General features: G+C 39.6%; 1 protein-coding gene across 2 annotated transcripts; it reads right to left on the reverse strand.

Annotated features, from left to right (window-relative positions):
- Nucleotides 1-160: 160 nt before the first annotated feature.
- aagab (alpha and gamma adaptin binding protein) lies at nucleotides 161-4,860 on the reverse strand. 2 transcript variants are annotated; one of them, XM_086028202.1, is made up of 10 exons: nucleotides 4,673-4,860; nucleotides 4,214-4,404; nucleotides 4,033-4,129; nucleotides 3,852-3,941; nucleotides 2,820-2,903; nucleotides 2,668-2,747; nucleotides 2,502-2,589; nucleotides 917-1,021; nucleotides 771-820; nucleotides 161-676 (listed from the first exon to the last, which is right to left on the reverse strand). In XM_086028202.1, the coding sequence occupies exons 1-10, from the start codon at nucleotides 4,767-4,769 to the stop codon at nucleotides 599-601; spliced, it is 960 nt and encodes a 319-aa protein (XP_085884328.1). In that variant the 5' UTR covers nucleotides 4,770-4,860; the 3' UTR covers nucleotides 161-598. The 2 variants fall into 2 exon arrangements, with proteins under 2 accessions (XP_085884328.1, XP_085884329.1); XM_086028203.1 differs by lacking the exons at nucleotides 161-676; nucleotides 771-820 and adding an exon at nucleotides 1,939-2,027 and having other exon boundaries at nucleotides 932-1,021.
- Nucleotides 4,861-16,765: the final 11,905 nt, after the last annotated feature.

Consider the following 16,765-nt stretch of genomic DNA (forward strand, 5'->3'; position numbering starts at 1 on the left):
TGTGCCTTGAGTTTTCAAATGTAAGATATGTGGTTTGGCTTAATACAGGCTGGGTAACACTGCATTACTGTACTGTATTCACATGTGACAATGGACAGTTACCCACAGAGCAACAGCCTTGTGTTGAGTCGAAGTAATGAAAAGAGACATTCACACGCACTAAGGACAAAAAGTCTTTGTTGACATAACAGACCATTCATTATTTGTTTGACAGTTCATCTTTTATGACTTGACAGAATATTCATTTGTTTGTATGACATTTAATCTTAAAATAAGGCACATTGTCACTTTTGCAATATTTGTGACAATAGTACCCCCAAGGATAAACACATGAATGTAATGTTCTGCCTGATGTTCTGATCATTTGTTACATATCACTGAGGAAGACCCATGTGTAACGACTGTGTCGGACCCTTTTATTGCCTCTCTTTTCTGCTATTATCAGTAATGCCACGTTGAAGGAGCCAAACCAGCCTGCAGTACAGTACGTGTGTACTTTCACTTGCCAAGTGCAAGCAGCCATTCGAGGGGGCGCTGGACCTTGCGCAACAGCCAGGAAAGGTAGGAGATATGTTGACGAGGTCACGGTTCACGTCCGTTAGCTTTCCTCACCTGATGATAAGCCGTCTATCTCATCATCATCACCACCAATGGCCATCCAAAAAGCTTTTGCTACCTGCAATGCAGAATTGGGCCACAGTTTAGACATATGCTTGTAGTTAATATAGGTTGCTCTGTGACTCTTAAGTGTAGTCGAAGCAATTGTTTACCTTCTCTGCATGAACCTTTCTCTGCTCATGAGGTAATGATGACGCTTTGTCTGTGCGTTGGCAAGGAAAAAGGCATACTATATTATCTTATTTGAAACATTGCAGATGACATTCCTTACGTTTCAAATGTGTTTCGATTCATTCACCTTTCATCTCTTTTAATTTGGTGAAGAGGCGTTCAAAATTATCCACGTCTGCATCTCCAGCAGTGAGATTTGCAAGCTCCTGAATGTCCAAATTTGTCATTGCATCTGAGAGGATCAACAGTTGATTTTAAAACTATATACCATACTGTACAGTACTGAGCAAAATCTTTCGGCCTCCATTAGATTTGGTGCATTAGCATTGCATTTTTTGGTGTAATCTGCTAATTTAATGTGTCCAGTAATGGTTCTACAGGTTGAGCATCAAAAACAGCGAGTGGTGGCCTGACATTTTCACAGTACTGTATGCTTACTTCAATTTATACTATGCAGCATGAAATCAACCATAATTTGTATTCAAACAACCAGAGATGAGCATTCCATCCCAGCGACGAAACGGTCCGTCCTGGACCCATTTTGTGAACGGACGGAGAACAAGACTTTTATTTTATTTTTTTAAGTACGGACTAAGCAAGGATAGAAGTGGGTCTTCATCCGTCCCTGTAATTGTCCCTAACCGGGTCAAGTACCGACTGAAGTGTTGTGTTCGTTTAAGACCACTGTTCTCTTCTGCAATACCACAGGAGCCGCCTTTATTAACTGCCTGCACAACACTTTTCATGTCCGTTCCTTGCAGACGCAGGTAATACAGGTCCAGAAAGTAAAAACCCTGCCACAGTTCGGCTTTAGCCACAGGTGCTTCTCATCAACTGAGTTCGTTTACCTGCCGGTTGAGTAGAAGCACCTGTGGCTAAAGCCAAACTGTGACAGGATTTTTACTTCCTGGACCTGGATTACCCACCTCTGGTTACCTGCAGTAACATTGTACAGGCATAGTCTGCCCTGAGTGGTTTAACACATGTAATACCACGGATTACGCCACAGGACGCCATTTCAGTCACTGATGACTGACAGAAAAACGCCCAGCCTTTCTTTGTGTGTGTAATCCACGATTAATTACGTATTGGGCGTAGGAAAAAGGTGGATAGCAATTTTGTTTTGTTAACATTTGGTGCATACCTTACCCCTTTGCATGTGAAGTATGTCCTTGTCTGGGACATCTAGAGCGTAAAAATCTCTCCAAGCGCTGCCGTACACTTAAACGACCCGGATCCTAAAATAACATTGCGTTATTCGAAATAATGCAATAAAGACTGAAAATGTATTGCGTTATAAAGAAATCTTAAATATTCTCGTGATGTACCCTGGCGGGCTCTGGTCTGGTGGCCGACGGTGTTTGTGTTGGCAGCCAAACGCTATCTTGGTTAAACCGTTGTAAACAATTCAATCCACTCACAATACTCACAGCCAGTAAGTGGATGTGCATAGGAAATTAGCTAGCTGATGAGATTCAAATAATGTTTATAAGTGCACGGACACTTTTTTTTTTTTATATATATATTTTTGAGCGGCAGGGGGATTGGACTGACAGAAGCACTTTATAAAGACGAGGACGGATGGGGTCGGAGGAGGACGATTATTTTTATGAATAAGGATGGAGTGACGGAAAGGTGCCCAGGTTACGGACGAAGGACGGACCGGCAAAATAGGGTGAAGGGCCCATCTCTGCAAACAACCATTTCCTCACCAACAACTGTGTTCTCTCGTGAGCTGTCCGCCTCTGTATGACGAGTCACTTCATTAGCAAGTGTGCCCTCTGCTGGTAGACTAGAAGACTGTAAAAGAATTTCAAGCAATCGTTTCTAACGAACATGAAAATGATGTATATACAGTAACCCTAAGGTGGCACTGACTTGTGTTTCCTGACAGCTACGAGAGTGGTTGTGTCGAGCAGCCACCAAACTGCTCATTAGTCCGAAGCTCTGACTGTTCCCTATGATGTGACAGAGCAAAAAAAGTATTTGATAATGCAATTGAAAAGACCAAGATAACTAGTGTAACTGACCATCTTTCATCTCCACGCTGGTCCACACATTTGCATTGAGTGCCTGGACAATTCTCTTTACTCCTGTGGATTCGGGAAAGTCATCTGCACAAAAAGATGATGACACACAAATGTCACAAGATTAGGGACACTTGTATGATTGAATGGGAGTCAATGCAAGGGTTATGTTGACATTTCATTACAAAGACAATCAGTTTTATCAAAAGTTGTAAAATACAGATGGAATTAATTATTAAGACCCTTGAAAAGTGCTATAAAAATGTAGGTTGTGCCAGTATAAAAAATAGGTCTATACGGTGTTACATGACACATCTTTTGTGTCAAGTTTTTGACAGCTATTCTAACATTTTAAATGTCACTTGTATTTTTTGTATTTGGTGTAAATTTGGAAATGACAATATTTAAAAAAGTAAAGTATTGTTCAAATGTGAGTATTGTAGCACATGACCAAACCTTAGCGTTCATGGAGACCAGCTATGGGGCGGAACAGCGATGAAATGATTCACCCCAAATGATTTAAGGATTTTTAAAAATTATTTTAGAAGTGTGTATCAAATTGGTGGCCCTTTTTATTAATCAGTACCCAAGAAGTAGCTTATCTTCCATTTAAAAAAAAAATCAATGCATTCCTTTACATTAAAAAAACAAGCAAGTTCCAAGTGGCCCCAAACGTTTTAACAGTAGATTCAGTACATAGAAAAACATATGCCATGACTTTATTTAGATGAGAGCTTATAGCTAATGCAAACAATTTAGAATTTAGGTATTTGCCTCATTTAAAGTATTCAAATGTTTGTGTAATTAATCTTTACAATAGGACTTTCTTTTCCTAAACTTATCTACTGAAATAGCCTTTTTTTTTTTTTTTTTACAATATTCAAATTTATTTAGATGTTCCTGTACATAGAGTATATGGACAATGTGTATGGTAACAATAGGTATGTTATACATTGGCATTTTATATAGCTCTAATATGTATGCATTAAAATGAGGTGATGCATGAAGAACATTTATGTCTGGAGTATCCCTCACCATCTTCATCAGGCAACTCCTGAGGATTGAGCTCCACCAGTTCAAAGCCGTGTGACAAACACCATTGTTGTGCTTCATGTCTGGTAACACCTTGATAATAAATCCAGTTTAACAAGACATACAAATGTCACAAAGAATTGTATCAACAATTTCACACTGTGGCAGTGTAGAGGAAACATACCATCTTCACAAACTCTGTCACACACGAGAATCAGCACCTCTGGAGTAATGTCCTCCACCACTGATATCCACGGATGAAGCTTTTCCAAACCATCCTTCTGCAAAATGTACATTACAATCTCTTAACATATACGTAGCAATGATTAAACTGTTCAGTTTCCAGGATAGTATAAGTTTCATACCTTAGTACTATCAAAATAAGCAACGAACGCCTGCATCGACTGCGCAATCTCTGACGACATTTGAAAAGTGCTGGGTACGACACATAGCCTGACATCTGCTGTATAATACTTGTTGTTGATGGTCCATGGATACCACGCTACTGTTTGCTCTCGTTTGCTCGCCTCTGGCAACGTCTTTGCACCGAGAATTTCTGCGACAGGAGAAAAAAAACCCCACAAGAATAACTGTCACACGTATAGCAAACCTGAGACTATCTGTTAGGCTAAATTGCTCCGACGTTAGCAGGACTAGCTCTAAATTACACCACTTGATTACGTTAATATTACTATTTGCAAGCTCAATATATGTGCAATGTGTAAAATTTTGGCCAGTGCCCGAGCGATTTAAGATAATTGTGCTCGCTAGCATTGGCATGTTTGACCTATTCCTAAAGCTAACAGTCTCCTTACAGCGCTTACGTTTTATAATTTCTTCCTCTTTAAAAGTGGCGTCACTGCTCGTGAGAACGACGCAGGGAATAGGCATTGTGGCGTCCTCCGAGTCTGACATTTTCATTAAAATGCTCCGGCTACAGCTCAGCTCCGGTTGCTGTTAGCGTCACGTGACGAAGGATAGAATTCCCCCGCCCCCCACCGATGAACTTTCAACTCTGACGACTCTTCCGGTTGAATGTCAGACGAATAAAAGTTGTGTTTGTACCTTTTTAAATTTGCTCTTTTTGAGAAACATTTTTAACATGTTATGAATTTTGTTTTTGTTTTTGTTCGGGTGAAGTGAACCTTACCCGAAAACTCGTTCGTTACATATTTGTTGAATTAATTTAGAACCTCTCCCCGACTAAATGTGGTTAGTTAATATCTATTTTTCATTCTTTTATCGCATTAAATAAATAAATAATGGATTTAGTGTCAACATTGACATTAAAAACATTTGCAAAATGAATACATCTTACCGAATATTTAGCATTTATTTTACATAATTGGTGATAATCAAATCTAATTCTGTTTTAATGTTGAATAAAATAAAACAATGACAACTTAAAATGGTAATTTTTTAGTTTGTATTGGAATAAGGATGTGTGTTATCAATATCTTTATTATTGTTATATTTCTATAGTACTTGATGTACATAATAGTGACATCAGTTATATTGGGTTAGATGTAAGGGGTAGTCAAGACATTTGACTGTTTCTTACACCTTTTCAAATATTTACTGTCTAATTTTATTTTGTTAGTTTAATTTGTTTAGTTGTTCTTTTTTCAATAATTAGCAAAGTGAATTAACTATTTCTTACGGACGAATATTATATAGAAGTGTATGTACATAAAACTTGTCACGTTAAAACATGAAACATATTGCGTTAAAATAATTGTGTTTATGTGATATTGACTTTTTTTTTTACTTTTGGTCTGGCAGCAATACACTTCCATACCTGGCCCATCTGTCCAAATCAAATGTGACCCTTGAGTAAAAATACTTTGCCCATCTCTGATTTAAATATTTGTATTTTAATACAAACAGCAATTCTTGAAATGTGGTATAAGTGCCCCGTTTGAATGTTTAATATTCACGATCTTTAGATCAGCACACATCCATTGACAATGTGCTTGCTTTCAGAGTTCAATCTTCCAAATAATATGTTCATTATGCGTATATCCTTTTCTGCGATAGGTTCCAGCTCAGTTATGACGCTAATGAGTGCAAGCAGCATGGATTGAGGGATAAAGGAACATAATATTTTTCACTTACTCACTTTGAAAAGGTTTACATTGATTCCCTTTGTCCAGATATGTTTTGATATTAATTGCCCATGTAGCCTAGCCCGTGCCTGAAGACACATTATCTTGTGAAACAACTAAGATGAATTGGCTATCATTATTCCTTTCACTCATATGTACTCCTTCAGTCTGCAGGACAGACTCTTCATGCTGCAGTGAAGAGTGATGGGAGCCCTCTGCATTAATAGATGCTTAAAGGTCTGACGCACAGAGCAATGGTGACATAAAGGTCACCAGGCTTAACGCTGACAGCCTGCCCCTGTCACAACAAAAACATCCATCTTTGCAAAGGTCGGTATTCCTTTTAGATATAGTTTACACACTTTCTACAGTTATGTTTTGGCGAATCAGTGCCTGAGGTGACGTGACAAGGAAGAGGCCGCAACTGACACTGTGATATTGTACAGATGGAAGAATTGGCTGCAGAAAGCAGCAGATTGCAGCACATCAGTATTCTTCTAAAGAAACAGGCGCTTGATTGCTGCGCTATGGGCTAGTGCTCCACAGCTGTCTCAGGACAGACGTCCGTACCTGCTCTAGCATGCCAATAAGAGAGCCGTAGCTTCCCCAACTGCTAATCACTGGCTATCTGCCGACTCCTTCTCCTTCTGAGAGTCACACTAGCTTTACAATGCTGCACCTGTGCCAGGGACTGGCCTTTTCTTTTTCAGTGACAAAAAAAAAAAAAAAAAAATGGTGCCATATTTTCACAGCCCTGCAGGACACAGATGTGTGCCTTTGAGCGCAGCATCTCTCAGCAATTGGCCTCTTGTTGTGGTCTGTCAGAGAGCTCAGTGGTCTACGGAAAACAATGGGGTAGTGGACGTTATGGTGACGTCAGGAGGATCTACACAAACGTATGTTTTATGAGTGGTGACACATTTGAGTGAAAGAGAGAAAAACAATTAGAAGTCGTAAGAAGCTTCTCAGTTTTCAACTTAGTCCACACCAGTTTTCAACTTCGGCTATACCTTTGCACCTTTGGTGAAGTACACCCTTAAAACTGCTGGGTCAATTCAGCTTTGGGTTGACACATTTATTATATATTATTTTATTATAACGTTTTTATTTATCCAAGTACAACTGCTCGCGCTCGTCTTGCTCCGCTGCAGAGTGTTTAAAGATTCCAGTGCCTTAATAATATACAAAATGAAGAGCTCTTTATTGCTAGTGTATTTTTTATTCTGGTGCAATTTCTTAGAATATCACCCGAATGGTTCGCTTTTATTTATTTTTTTCTAAAAAATGTACCATTTACTTGTCATCTTTTCAAAAGAAACAAAAAAAAATCTGTTTTTTTTGTACCGAACCGAAGTTTCCCAAAAACCGAACCGAAATGTGATTTAGCGTACCGGTACACCCCTAGTATATACTGTACATGCATGCATGCGCATATATATATATATATATATATATGCACAGATCTTAGTGCATTCATCAAGGGTGCAGTACCTCCAAATTGATTTTGTTTTAGCACTACTCTGTGTGTGTGTGTGTGTGTGTGTGTGTGTGTGTGTGTGTGTGTACGTGCACAAAAATGTATGTTCCCTCTCTTTAATCATTCAACGCCTGTTAATTAAACCTGCTTATCTTTCCATGGCAGTGACATCATGTACCTTACTGATTGGGTTAATTGTGAGAAGATGCTTCTAAAGTAAACGCTTAAATTAATGAAGGTGTTTTCTTATGCTCGGTTTGCTTCTGTTAGCCTAGACAGAGATTGTTTTGATGTGTTTGAGCAATGCAGCAATGCGATGATTTGTGTGTGTGATCACTCCCTCCCTCCATCCACAGCATCTGGCAGCCAACTGGAAACACACCCAGTCTTCCGAGTGAACCATTATCCATATCACTTCATTAGGTAGCGTTCTCTTCTTCTGTTCACACAAACACATATACACGCTTTATCCGGCAAGCTCCTGTCTCACTACTCTGTGGCCATGGAGGAACTCACTCTCATTCAAATGATTCTCTGCAGGAAAATGACTGTCCTCATGCCGGGGAACAGAACAATTTTGTCTCAATTGCCCTAATTTGCAGATTAGGCAAATGAAAAGCCATTACATTAAATATTTGCAATTGCCACAAAGGTGTTGTTTTCCCGCTGTGATAAAATCTAATAAAGTGAAGACAAAATTGTCCCTGCATCCAACGCAGCACAAACTATGATCCCTGTTCCGATTGAAGCACCACGCTCACATTTAGACTGTAATCAGGAATGTGCGTTGTAAATCATTTTGCAAGCGTCTAAAATTATTGGGCCTAATTACAAGCAGATGGAATGCTTTATGTGCACTCGGGGTGGCTACAGAGGGTGCTGTGTGAACAAGGATAATTAGAAAGTTGAACCCCATTGTTGTTAATTAGCATGAATCCAATCATTTAATTACCTTGATTCATTTGAGGATTGTGGCTCAGGCAGAAATCCAGAGTGCACTCCTGGAGGTGTTGCTGGATGGAGCCCAGTGGTGGCTGGACATGATGCAACAGGTCCTCCCCTGCTGAAATATTAACCCAAATTAATCATCAGTCTGCACCTCTGTATGATTAGACTTAACGACCCCACCCCCAAGGTCTATTAGCGAACTCAACAGGGGGTAGTTGTGCCGAGATACAGATTCTGAGTAAAGGCAATTAGAGAAGATAGGAAACAGTGGTGTTGACATATTTTGTGGCCTTGTTCTGACAGGATACCCTCAAGAGCCGTGTGGTTGAGCTTGAGGCAATTTGCCGTCCTGCTGAACATCCACATAGGCAGACTGATAAAAAAAAAAAGGTAGGGGGTTGTCATAGCCTAATACCTTTGCACGTACTCTAATCTTCTGCTTGTCATATTTTTCAATGTGAAATAATTTCCACAACATCCGTACGATGTACGATTAATGAGAGAAAGACACCTTTGGCATGTTACTAAACCAGGTATCCTTGCTCTAACTTGCGCTTATCAGTCAATCAGAAGATAAAAAAGTGTTGACATTATTGTTGGTCAGCTAGATGACCCTCTGCGATGAATTTGAAATGTGATAAGTTAAAGAAACAGTCCCATTGTGAATAAAGTTGAAGTCATCAAAACAGCCAGTACTATTGATTCTGTGGGCAGATTAGATTGGCATGGTAGCACATGAAGGCTAAAATATGATTGGTCCAAAAAAATAGAACATCCACGGAGCAGTGCAGCCAAGAGAAATAGACTGTGTAAATAAATCAATACAGTTTTATGGAGCAAACGTTTGAATTTAGGTTGCTTCGGCATTAAAGACCTTGCTGGCCCTGACTGCCAATAACTGTGATTCATACAACAGAATAAAAGTGTTCTGTTCAACTAAACAGGCCCCAGATTTGGACTTAATTGTTTGCTTGGAATGTCATGAGATTTTTCTAACGTAAATAAATATATCTTCCTTGGCTCAATAAAGTTTGCGAAACACTGGGTTGCAAGCGCCTGTAGTTTGTAAATCGTCCTGTAGGGGGTGGTAGAGGAGATGGTAACCACACTGTACTGTTTTCAGTTGATCTACACTTGGAATTTGCAGTTCCCTTTTACTGCTTTTGAAATTAAACATCTGTTTTGTTTTGGAGTAAACACATCAGAAGGATATACTTTGATTTAATTATTATATGTTTAATGGTTTATATCCCGCTTTCTTTGTTTTGATTAACTCCGTTTTACTGCAACATTTTTAGAGTTTGTGTATTGTTTTTTTTATGGCCTCAATTTGATAAAATTGCTGCATTAGCATTTAACATCGTGTCTGTCTGTGCATTTATTACACCCTTTTGCATTACTACCGAGTAGTATTCTTCATTTATTTCTATTGATCTTCCCACTGTTTTGTTGTTACACTATGCCAGACGTGTTGCTGAGATGAATCACTACTACCTATGGCTGCCAGCGCATTCTGCCAGTGACAGAAGGGATAATTCCTTGTGGATCAAATAAATACAGATGTGGAGTAATTAGTTGTATTCCCAAGGAGCTCATTGCTTGCACACATTAAAGACGTGAAGGATAGGATGGGCCTCCCATCGGCAGCTTTTATCAATTCCACCTGCTGGAAAACAGGAGGTCAAACGCCTGCTGGCTATTACAATAATAGATCTGTTGTGTGTACACAGTGATAAATCAGGTCAAGAAACAACCGTTGTAAAGTAACTTTGTAGCTGCAGTACATGCCCTTCTCTCCCGCAGACTTGTAATGAATATGTGTCTTGGCACGCTCCTGAAGTACAGTCATCGTCTCCTCCCCTGAGGAGAATCAAGACCCTGATTCCGGGAACGGAGAACTTCATTGTAGATGGAGCGACCCACAACAGCTGGATCCTGGGACTTCCTATACTACCAGATAAGTCAAAAGCACCAAGTCTGCATAGGAGCTGATTTTCTCCTCCTGGCAACGTAATGTTTACTCCCTCAAACTGATTATAAGCCACAAACGAAGTCTAAATTGAGAGCACAGACCTCACCAAGGAGGCTGACAATCCTAAACGCATCCAGGTGATTGAAAAAAATTGTGTTATATAGAATTATACTGCTCCACTGCAGTCTGTACTCTTTTCAAGACACGACATGTAATTCTTTTTGTTTTGTAGTTTGACAGTAAACTTCAGCTGGGAAAGACATTAAAACGCTTGAAGCCACTTTTTTTTCAAAGGGGAAGTCAACCCAGAAATTCCCTTTACAAAAATATGTTCTATGCAGCCGCACTAGTCCAAATTTTATATTCTGATTAATATTATATGAATTATGCAGTAAAATCCACCTGTTTTATCCATCTCAGGAGGCGGCCATTTTGTCACTTTTTTCGACTGAAAATGACATCACATTTGCTCAGGGTTAGCAGGGTTAACAGGTGAGCCGTGATTGGTTGAGACCTGAGCAACAGTGGTAACATTTTCAGTCGACAGCAAGTGACAAAATGCCCCCTGAGATGGCTAAAAAACGGTGGATTATGTTTCTTAATTTGTATTCCATAAATGCAATTTGTAATCAGAATGGTGTGTTTAGAATATTGGGAGTGCATACAACATAATGTAAAGAATGACTGTCTGCCAAACAGTTGTTTATTGTGAAGGGAGTAGAGTTCACTGCCACGATACAGCGCTCGTATTTTGAATTTTTTCACAAGTCAAAGCAAAAAAAAAAAAAATCTTCCAAACAACGGTTTGTCTCTTAAACAGTAAGTTCAAAATATGTTGGGTCACTCGTCAAGGTACAGTCCAAATTATTGGCATCACCTCTCAGGTGCATTTTTGGTAAATCTCTCATAGTTGATTTCACACAAACTGCTGCTTTGCCTCATTGCGGCCATGCAGTGTAACTGTATATTGGCTCTCATCTGAATGGCTTCATTTCAGATCCATGCAGTTGTGCCTGAATTAATGATTTTAAGTATCACACTTTGTTTTTATGGCTTCCTCCAAAGAGCATGTTTTAGAAAAGCTGCACAAATTACAGTTTATTGCCATTATTCTTATTATTATTTTTACCCCCACGCCAATGAGGAATGAGCCACTTAAATTTAACATCGTAGCAACTAGATAAACAGCAGAAGACATTACAGGAACAGCTGGATATTGAAATGAAGATCGTGCCCATTGTGGAGATGAGGCAGCTCAAAAATAGACTGCATTCCTTTCTGCTGTTAAATGCACCCAAATAGGTCACGATAAGGTCCAAAGGGCATTGTTATTCTTATGCTTGCGTTCTAAAACTGCATTGGGTTTGCCATTGGTGGATGATTGGATTAACACTCTGAAAGTAATTTGAATAAAACTTGTGTAGCTGAATCACAGAGCTATAACTGATTGATGTTGACAAACAAGCGAAAACAATCATAATCATGCCCAAAGATTAATATGAACCTACAGATATCACTTTCTGTTGTCTTAAAAAGCAGGATTACAGCAGATAACAATCAATAATTTTCAACAAAAACTAGGCTGTGCTGGAATACAACACTTCCGGGAGCGCTCCTCTATGTTTTGTTGTTTGTTATTTACGCTGTCTCTAACTAAATAAGCGTGCCGCAATCTAAAGTCGAAAGTGGAATTACAGTGCACCCAATAAACAAGAGCGTTGGACCAAAATAGTTATGAACTGTCCAAATATGAAAATAAAAAAATACAGTGAAATAACGGGACAGTAAACCTGGAACTTCCTGCAGCTATTTGCAAATATAACATCTAAGTTAGCACAGCTATCTAAAACTCTGACATTGTTATGATTCTAAAAAAAAAAAAAAACACAATAGCAGCATTTGTCCTGCATTTAAACCGAAACCCAAACAAATAAAATGTGTTTAATGATTGCTAACTATTCATTCACTGCAGTTGTAATCTGTGCACAAGCCCCTGGCTCTTATGTCTCATATGCTTACAAATAGCCTTTGATTTTCTGTCATGCGTTAATTACCGCATTTTGCCATTTAATGGGGAGCTTTGTGTAAACTATTTACAGCCTAATGACTGTGAGCTTGCAGCACAGTCATTTTACTTTTTTATTCCTTTTGAAAGGAGGAGCATTCATCTCCAACTTCTTGTTCTCTGATTTTGCTCCCATTAGCTCGTCCCCTCATTCTTAGTGTACGTGCGCGCAGGGCTGTAATTGTTGTGGCATCGGCGCCGTTAATTATGGTAGAGAGAGTCTGAGCCGCCGCCAAGGTCCATAATGGTGGCCGAGGCAGCGCAGGAGCGTAAATGGGGTTTGTTTCACCAGCTGGGGTCCCATGGAGAAGGAAGAGTGCCGAGGCCCCCAAGTGTAGGCCCACAGCCTCGGGGCCTTGGGGCCATATGGACACAACACTTTAACTGGCCTTTTTTCTAAACCTCGCTCTTTTAATCAAAGCAAAGCCCACATCCTGTGTTCCGCATTGCCTGAATCGTTTTATCATCATGACATTGTTTTCCCATAAAATACATTAACCGCTTTAATGCTTTACGACGGCCTTCTGCTCTTCTGCCAGTTAATATTCAAGATCGCAATTTGGAATGTGTCAAAAGATTATAAAGGTTCAAACAAACAAGCATGAATATTTGATCCGTTCACAGCAGAAACTGTAGATGGATGTTTTGCCGTTTATTTTGAGATACAACTCTCATTAGCCGGGCACTCAGCCGAAATACACGCAATAACAAATTCTGATTACATGCATTATTTGGGGAGGACCGTTATTAGATTCTCCTAAAATAACAGTGATGAATATTTCATGATAAACAAATTATTGCCAATTAATATTTAAAATACAAAACTATGATTCCCCCAATCACCCCCCCCCCCCACCCAAAAAAAAAAAATCTAAAAAGTGAGAGTTAACTTGCATATTAACCAAATATGTTTCCATAGAAAGCCACATTTTTTGGGGGGGTGGTTAATATAATTTTCATTAGCCTACACAGACACATTTGTTTAATTATGACTTGTTGAGGCTCAGCATGAAGAAGCTGACTCTTGGTAATACAGCTTTTAGAATAAACCAAGCATCATATCCCCTCTGGCTGTGTACGACAACGGTCCAACGAAAAAGAGGAAAAGGATGAAGAGGTGCAGCAGGAGTAGGGGCGGGGGGTGGGGGATCCCCCACAGCCTCGGGCATGATGTTTGAGCCCCCCGAAAAGCCCCGGGGCCTGTTTGAGCTTTTACACACACAAAGAGGTTAAAGACATGTAGATCTGCAGCCATGCAACGCCTGAAGGGGGCCATACACTCTTAAGCACTCACACAGCTTGCATATGGATCATTAGGCACAAGAGGGTAAAAATTACACCTAATAGCGTCAACAGATGGAGACCTTCCTTTTTTGTCACAAACTAATCTTGAGCAATACCTTATTTAGGTTAGGCTTGTCATTTAATAAGATGTTCCACTAAAGTGACAAAGAGGTGTCCCGACTCGTGAACAATTTTAATCAATTACAAAAAAAAAACCGTTGGTGACCACGTTTGTGTGTGTGCGTGTGTGTTTAACCCACTACAACCACTACACTCTAAAAACAATTGGTTTCAAAACTAACCCAATTATGGGTCAAAAAGGGTATACTATGGTAAATATGCCTCTTTTTTTTGGGGGGGGGGGGGTTGCGGTTTTAAATTGACTCAAGTAACTTCCCTTCCCTTTTTGATCCATATCAGAGAATGCCGGGTTTCGGCCTTGCTGTGGGGAGTTTGCACGTTCTGCCCGTGCCTGCGTGGGTTTTCTCCGGGTTCTCCGGTTTCCTCCTACATTCCAAAACTACGCATGGTAGGTTAATTGAACACTTGTCTCTAGGTGTGGCTGTGAGTGTGAATGGTTGTTTGTCTTTGTGTGCCCCTGCGATTACCTGGAAACCCGTTCAGGGCGTACCCTGCCTACTGCCCAAAGACAGCTGGGATAGGCTCCAACATGCCTGCGACCCTCGTGAGGATAAGCAGTTCAGATAATGGATGGATCGGTTAGCTTTAGCAACAATTACAATTATTGTCTCTGTTGTCCTTCTGTAATCTCTCTCAAATGTAACAGCGTTCATCTTCAAAAGTTCAGCAGGCAGTTGCAAAAATAGTCAATTGTACTTGACATCCTTCATGTCACATGAGCGCATTACAGTAAATTAACATTTAGACAACAGACTGAACCCTTCAACACTCACGAGACTTGCACTACTTCCCCGGCGCTGTTGTTTCACGGTGTGATAGAGAAACCAAGTGGCAATCAAGGAAAAAGAGAAACATCTGTTTTATTTATGGGCAGATTGCAGGGCTCTATGTGGGTACCAAGCAAAGTCGGAATCCCATCACAGGCTACTGTACGCAGTTTAAGTCCACAGAATTTATTGCAAAAGCATCTCCCTCACTGTCTCCTGTCTTTGCGGCCTGCTGTTTGGGCGAACCGCATAGGCAAAGTCCCGGGGTGAGCTTGCTCTACCGTAGCAAATGACAACAGTTCCCTTACACTTTTTGCCGCGCCATTGTGTGCTTTATGGTTTGTACAGGGGGAATCACTGTGCAGCATTTGACCTCTCCTCTTACAGTACTTGAATATGATGATGGCTCTTACATGACTGGAATATCAACAGCATAATCTCCAGTGAAGCCCGACAACACACTCAAAATACTAATAACACCCGGGATAGATCAATGAAAGAACCAATAGGATTTTCTTTGATTTCAGAAGATACTTTTCATGGCAGGCTGAAAAAGTTGGTTGTTTTATGTTATATTTATTGCCTATGACAAAATATAGTAGTACCCCGCCCTACCATCTGTTTTTATCTTTTGATTAAATACTCTTTCGAGAGCACTCGAACCTCATCCGAATCAATATGACACAGACATGATCCTTTGATGTGTGCACAGCTTTCAGCATATTGGCAATAACGTATCTTTTATACAAGGCGACATGTTTTATGTAGTTTCAACTGCAACTCTTTGAGGTTGGATGCAGCGTTAGTATAGCTTTCGATTTTTCATTATGGTTGTTTTTTATTTTGACTTTTGTTTTTCAAATGTAGTCTTAATTAGTTTCTAGTGCAGCTTTGTTAGTTTTTATTAGTTTTTGTTTTCAAAAATATTTCATGTTAGTTTAGTTTTACAATCTTACTGTTAGTTTTCGGTTTTGAGGGGTTTACTAAAAGATAAAAAGAAAGATAAAAAAAGCAAAGTCACAATAAGAATTCTGTAATTAGGTAAACAATTCGCAATGACCGTTAGACCTTCCTCAATACAGCCGTACATTAATACCAAAATTTAAAATCAATTCTGAAAGTTCATGTATGAAATTAATTGACAAAGAAAACAACGTCAATTTACATCATCATTTTAGTTAGTTATTTTTATAAATATAAAATGTAGTTTCTGTTCTCATTTTTTTTTCCACACTAATTTTTACTGTATGCTGTTTACGAAAATGTTTTTTTTTTTCAATTTTAATTATTTTGTTCATTTTCATGAACTGTCATAAACTTGGTTGGCTGTAGTCAGGTCCAGGTGGATTACTGCTTTGATTCAATAAGTTATGTAGCACGTTGTTAAATTTTTTTTTTCTTTGTCATTTCATCTCAGTGGCATCATTTTTCAGCACATTAATTCTGAGGGATTCACCATTTCTAATTAAATGGAAGTTATGGCTTACCGACAAAGGTTTGTCAGCTGTTTACCAGTGAGTTCACACATTATCAAAGCAAAGCATGCACTTGAGCTCCCCAACTGCTTAAGAGACACCTAAAACAAAAGTTAGAAATTGACAACGTAATTAAGTGGCCAAACCATTATGGCACCTCCTAGTTACAGAAACAAGAGTGCTATTGATCCCAGTCGTGGTTCTGATTGATCCCCAGATAGATGGGTTTGGCTTCAGTATTCATCAGCCGCCATGTGGAAAGAGAGTTGTTATTGAGGGCAGGTGCTGTCTCTGTGCTTGCGCCTTTAAAGCCATTAGACTCCGGAGGCCTTCTGATAATAGGCTGTCACTAACAGATTGACCCCTCCCACTTCGTCCATCAGGCGCCCACTCAGAAATTGAAGCAGCCACCAAAGGTCTCAAAGATAACAAGAAGTTACTAGATTCATCCGGATAACTCAAGGGCATTTGCCGCAAATTGATCAACACTTGGAGAGTGATGATAAAATGCAACTTAGCTAGGATTTAGGTTACACAGTGGGACTTTGCTTGCTTGTTAATAGGGATGGGCGTGTACCGATACCAGGTATGTGTATCGGGCGTATACCGTCCTTATTTCAATGTATAAGGTACTCGCGACAGCGACCGATATTACAGATACCAAGTCTGGTGGCAGGTGATGC

The sequence above is a fragment of the Filicampus tigris genome, chromosome 4, assembly GCF_054856515.1.
Source record: "Filicampus tigris isolate MCC_2025a chromosome 4, RoL_Ftig_1.0, whole genome shotgun sequence".
NCBI lineage: Eukaryota > Metazoa > Chordata > Actinopteri > Syngnathiformes > Syngnathidae > Filicampus > Filicampus tigris.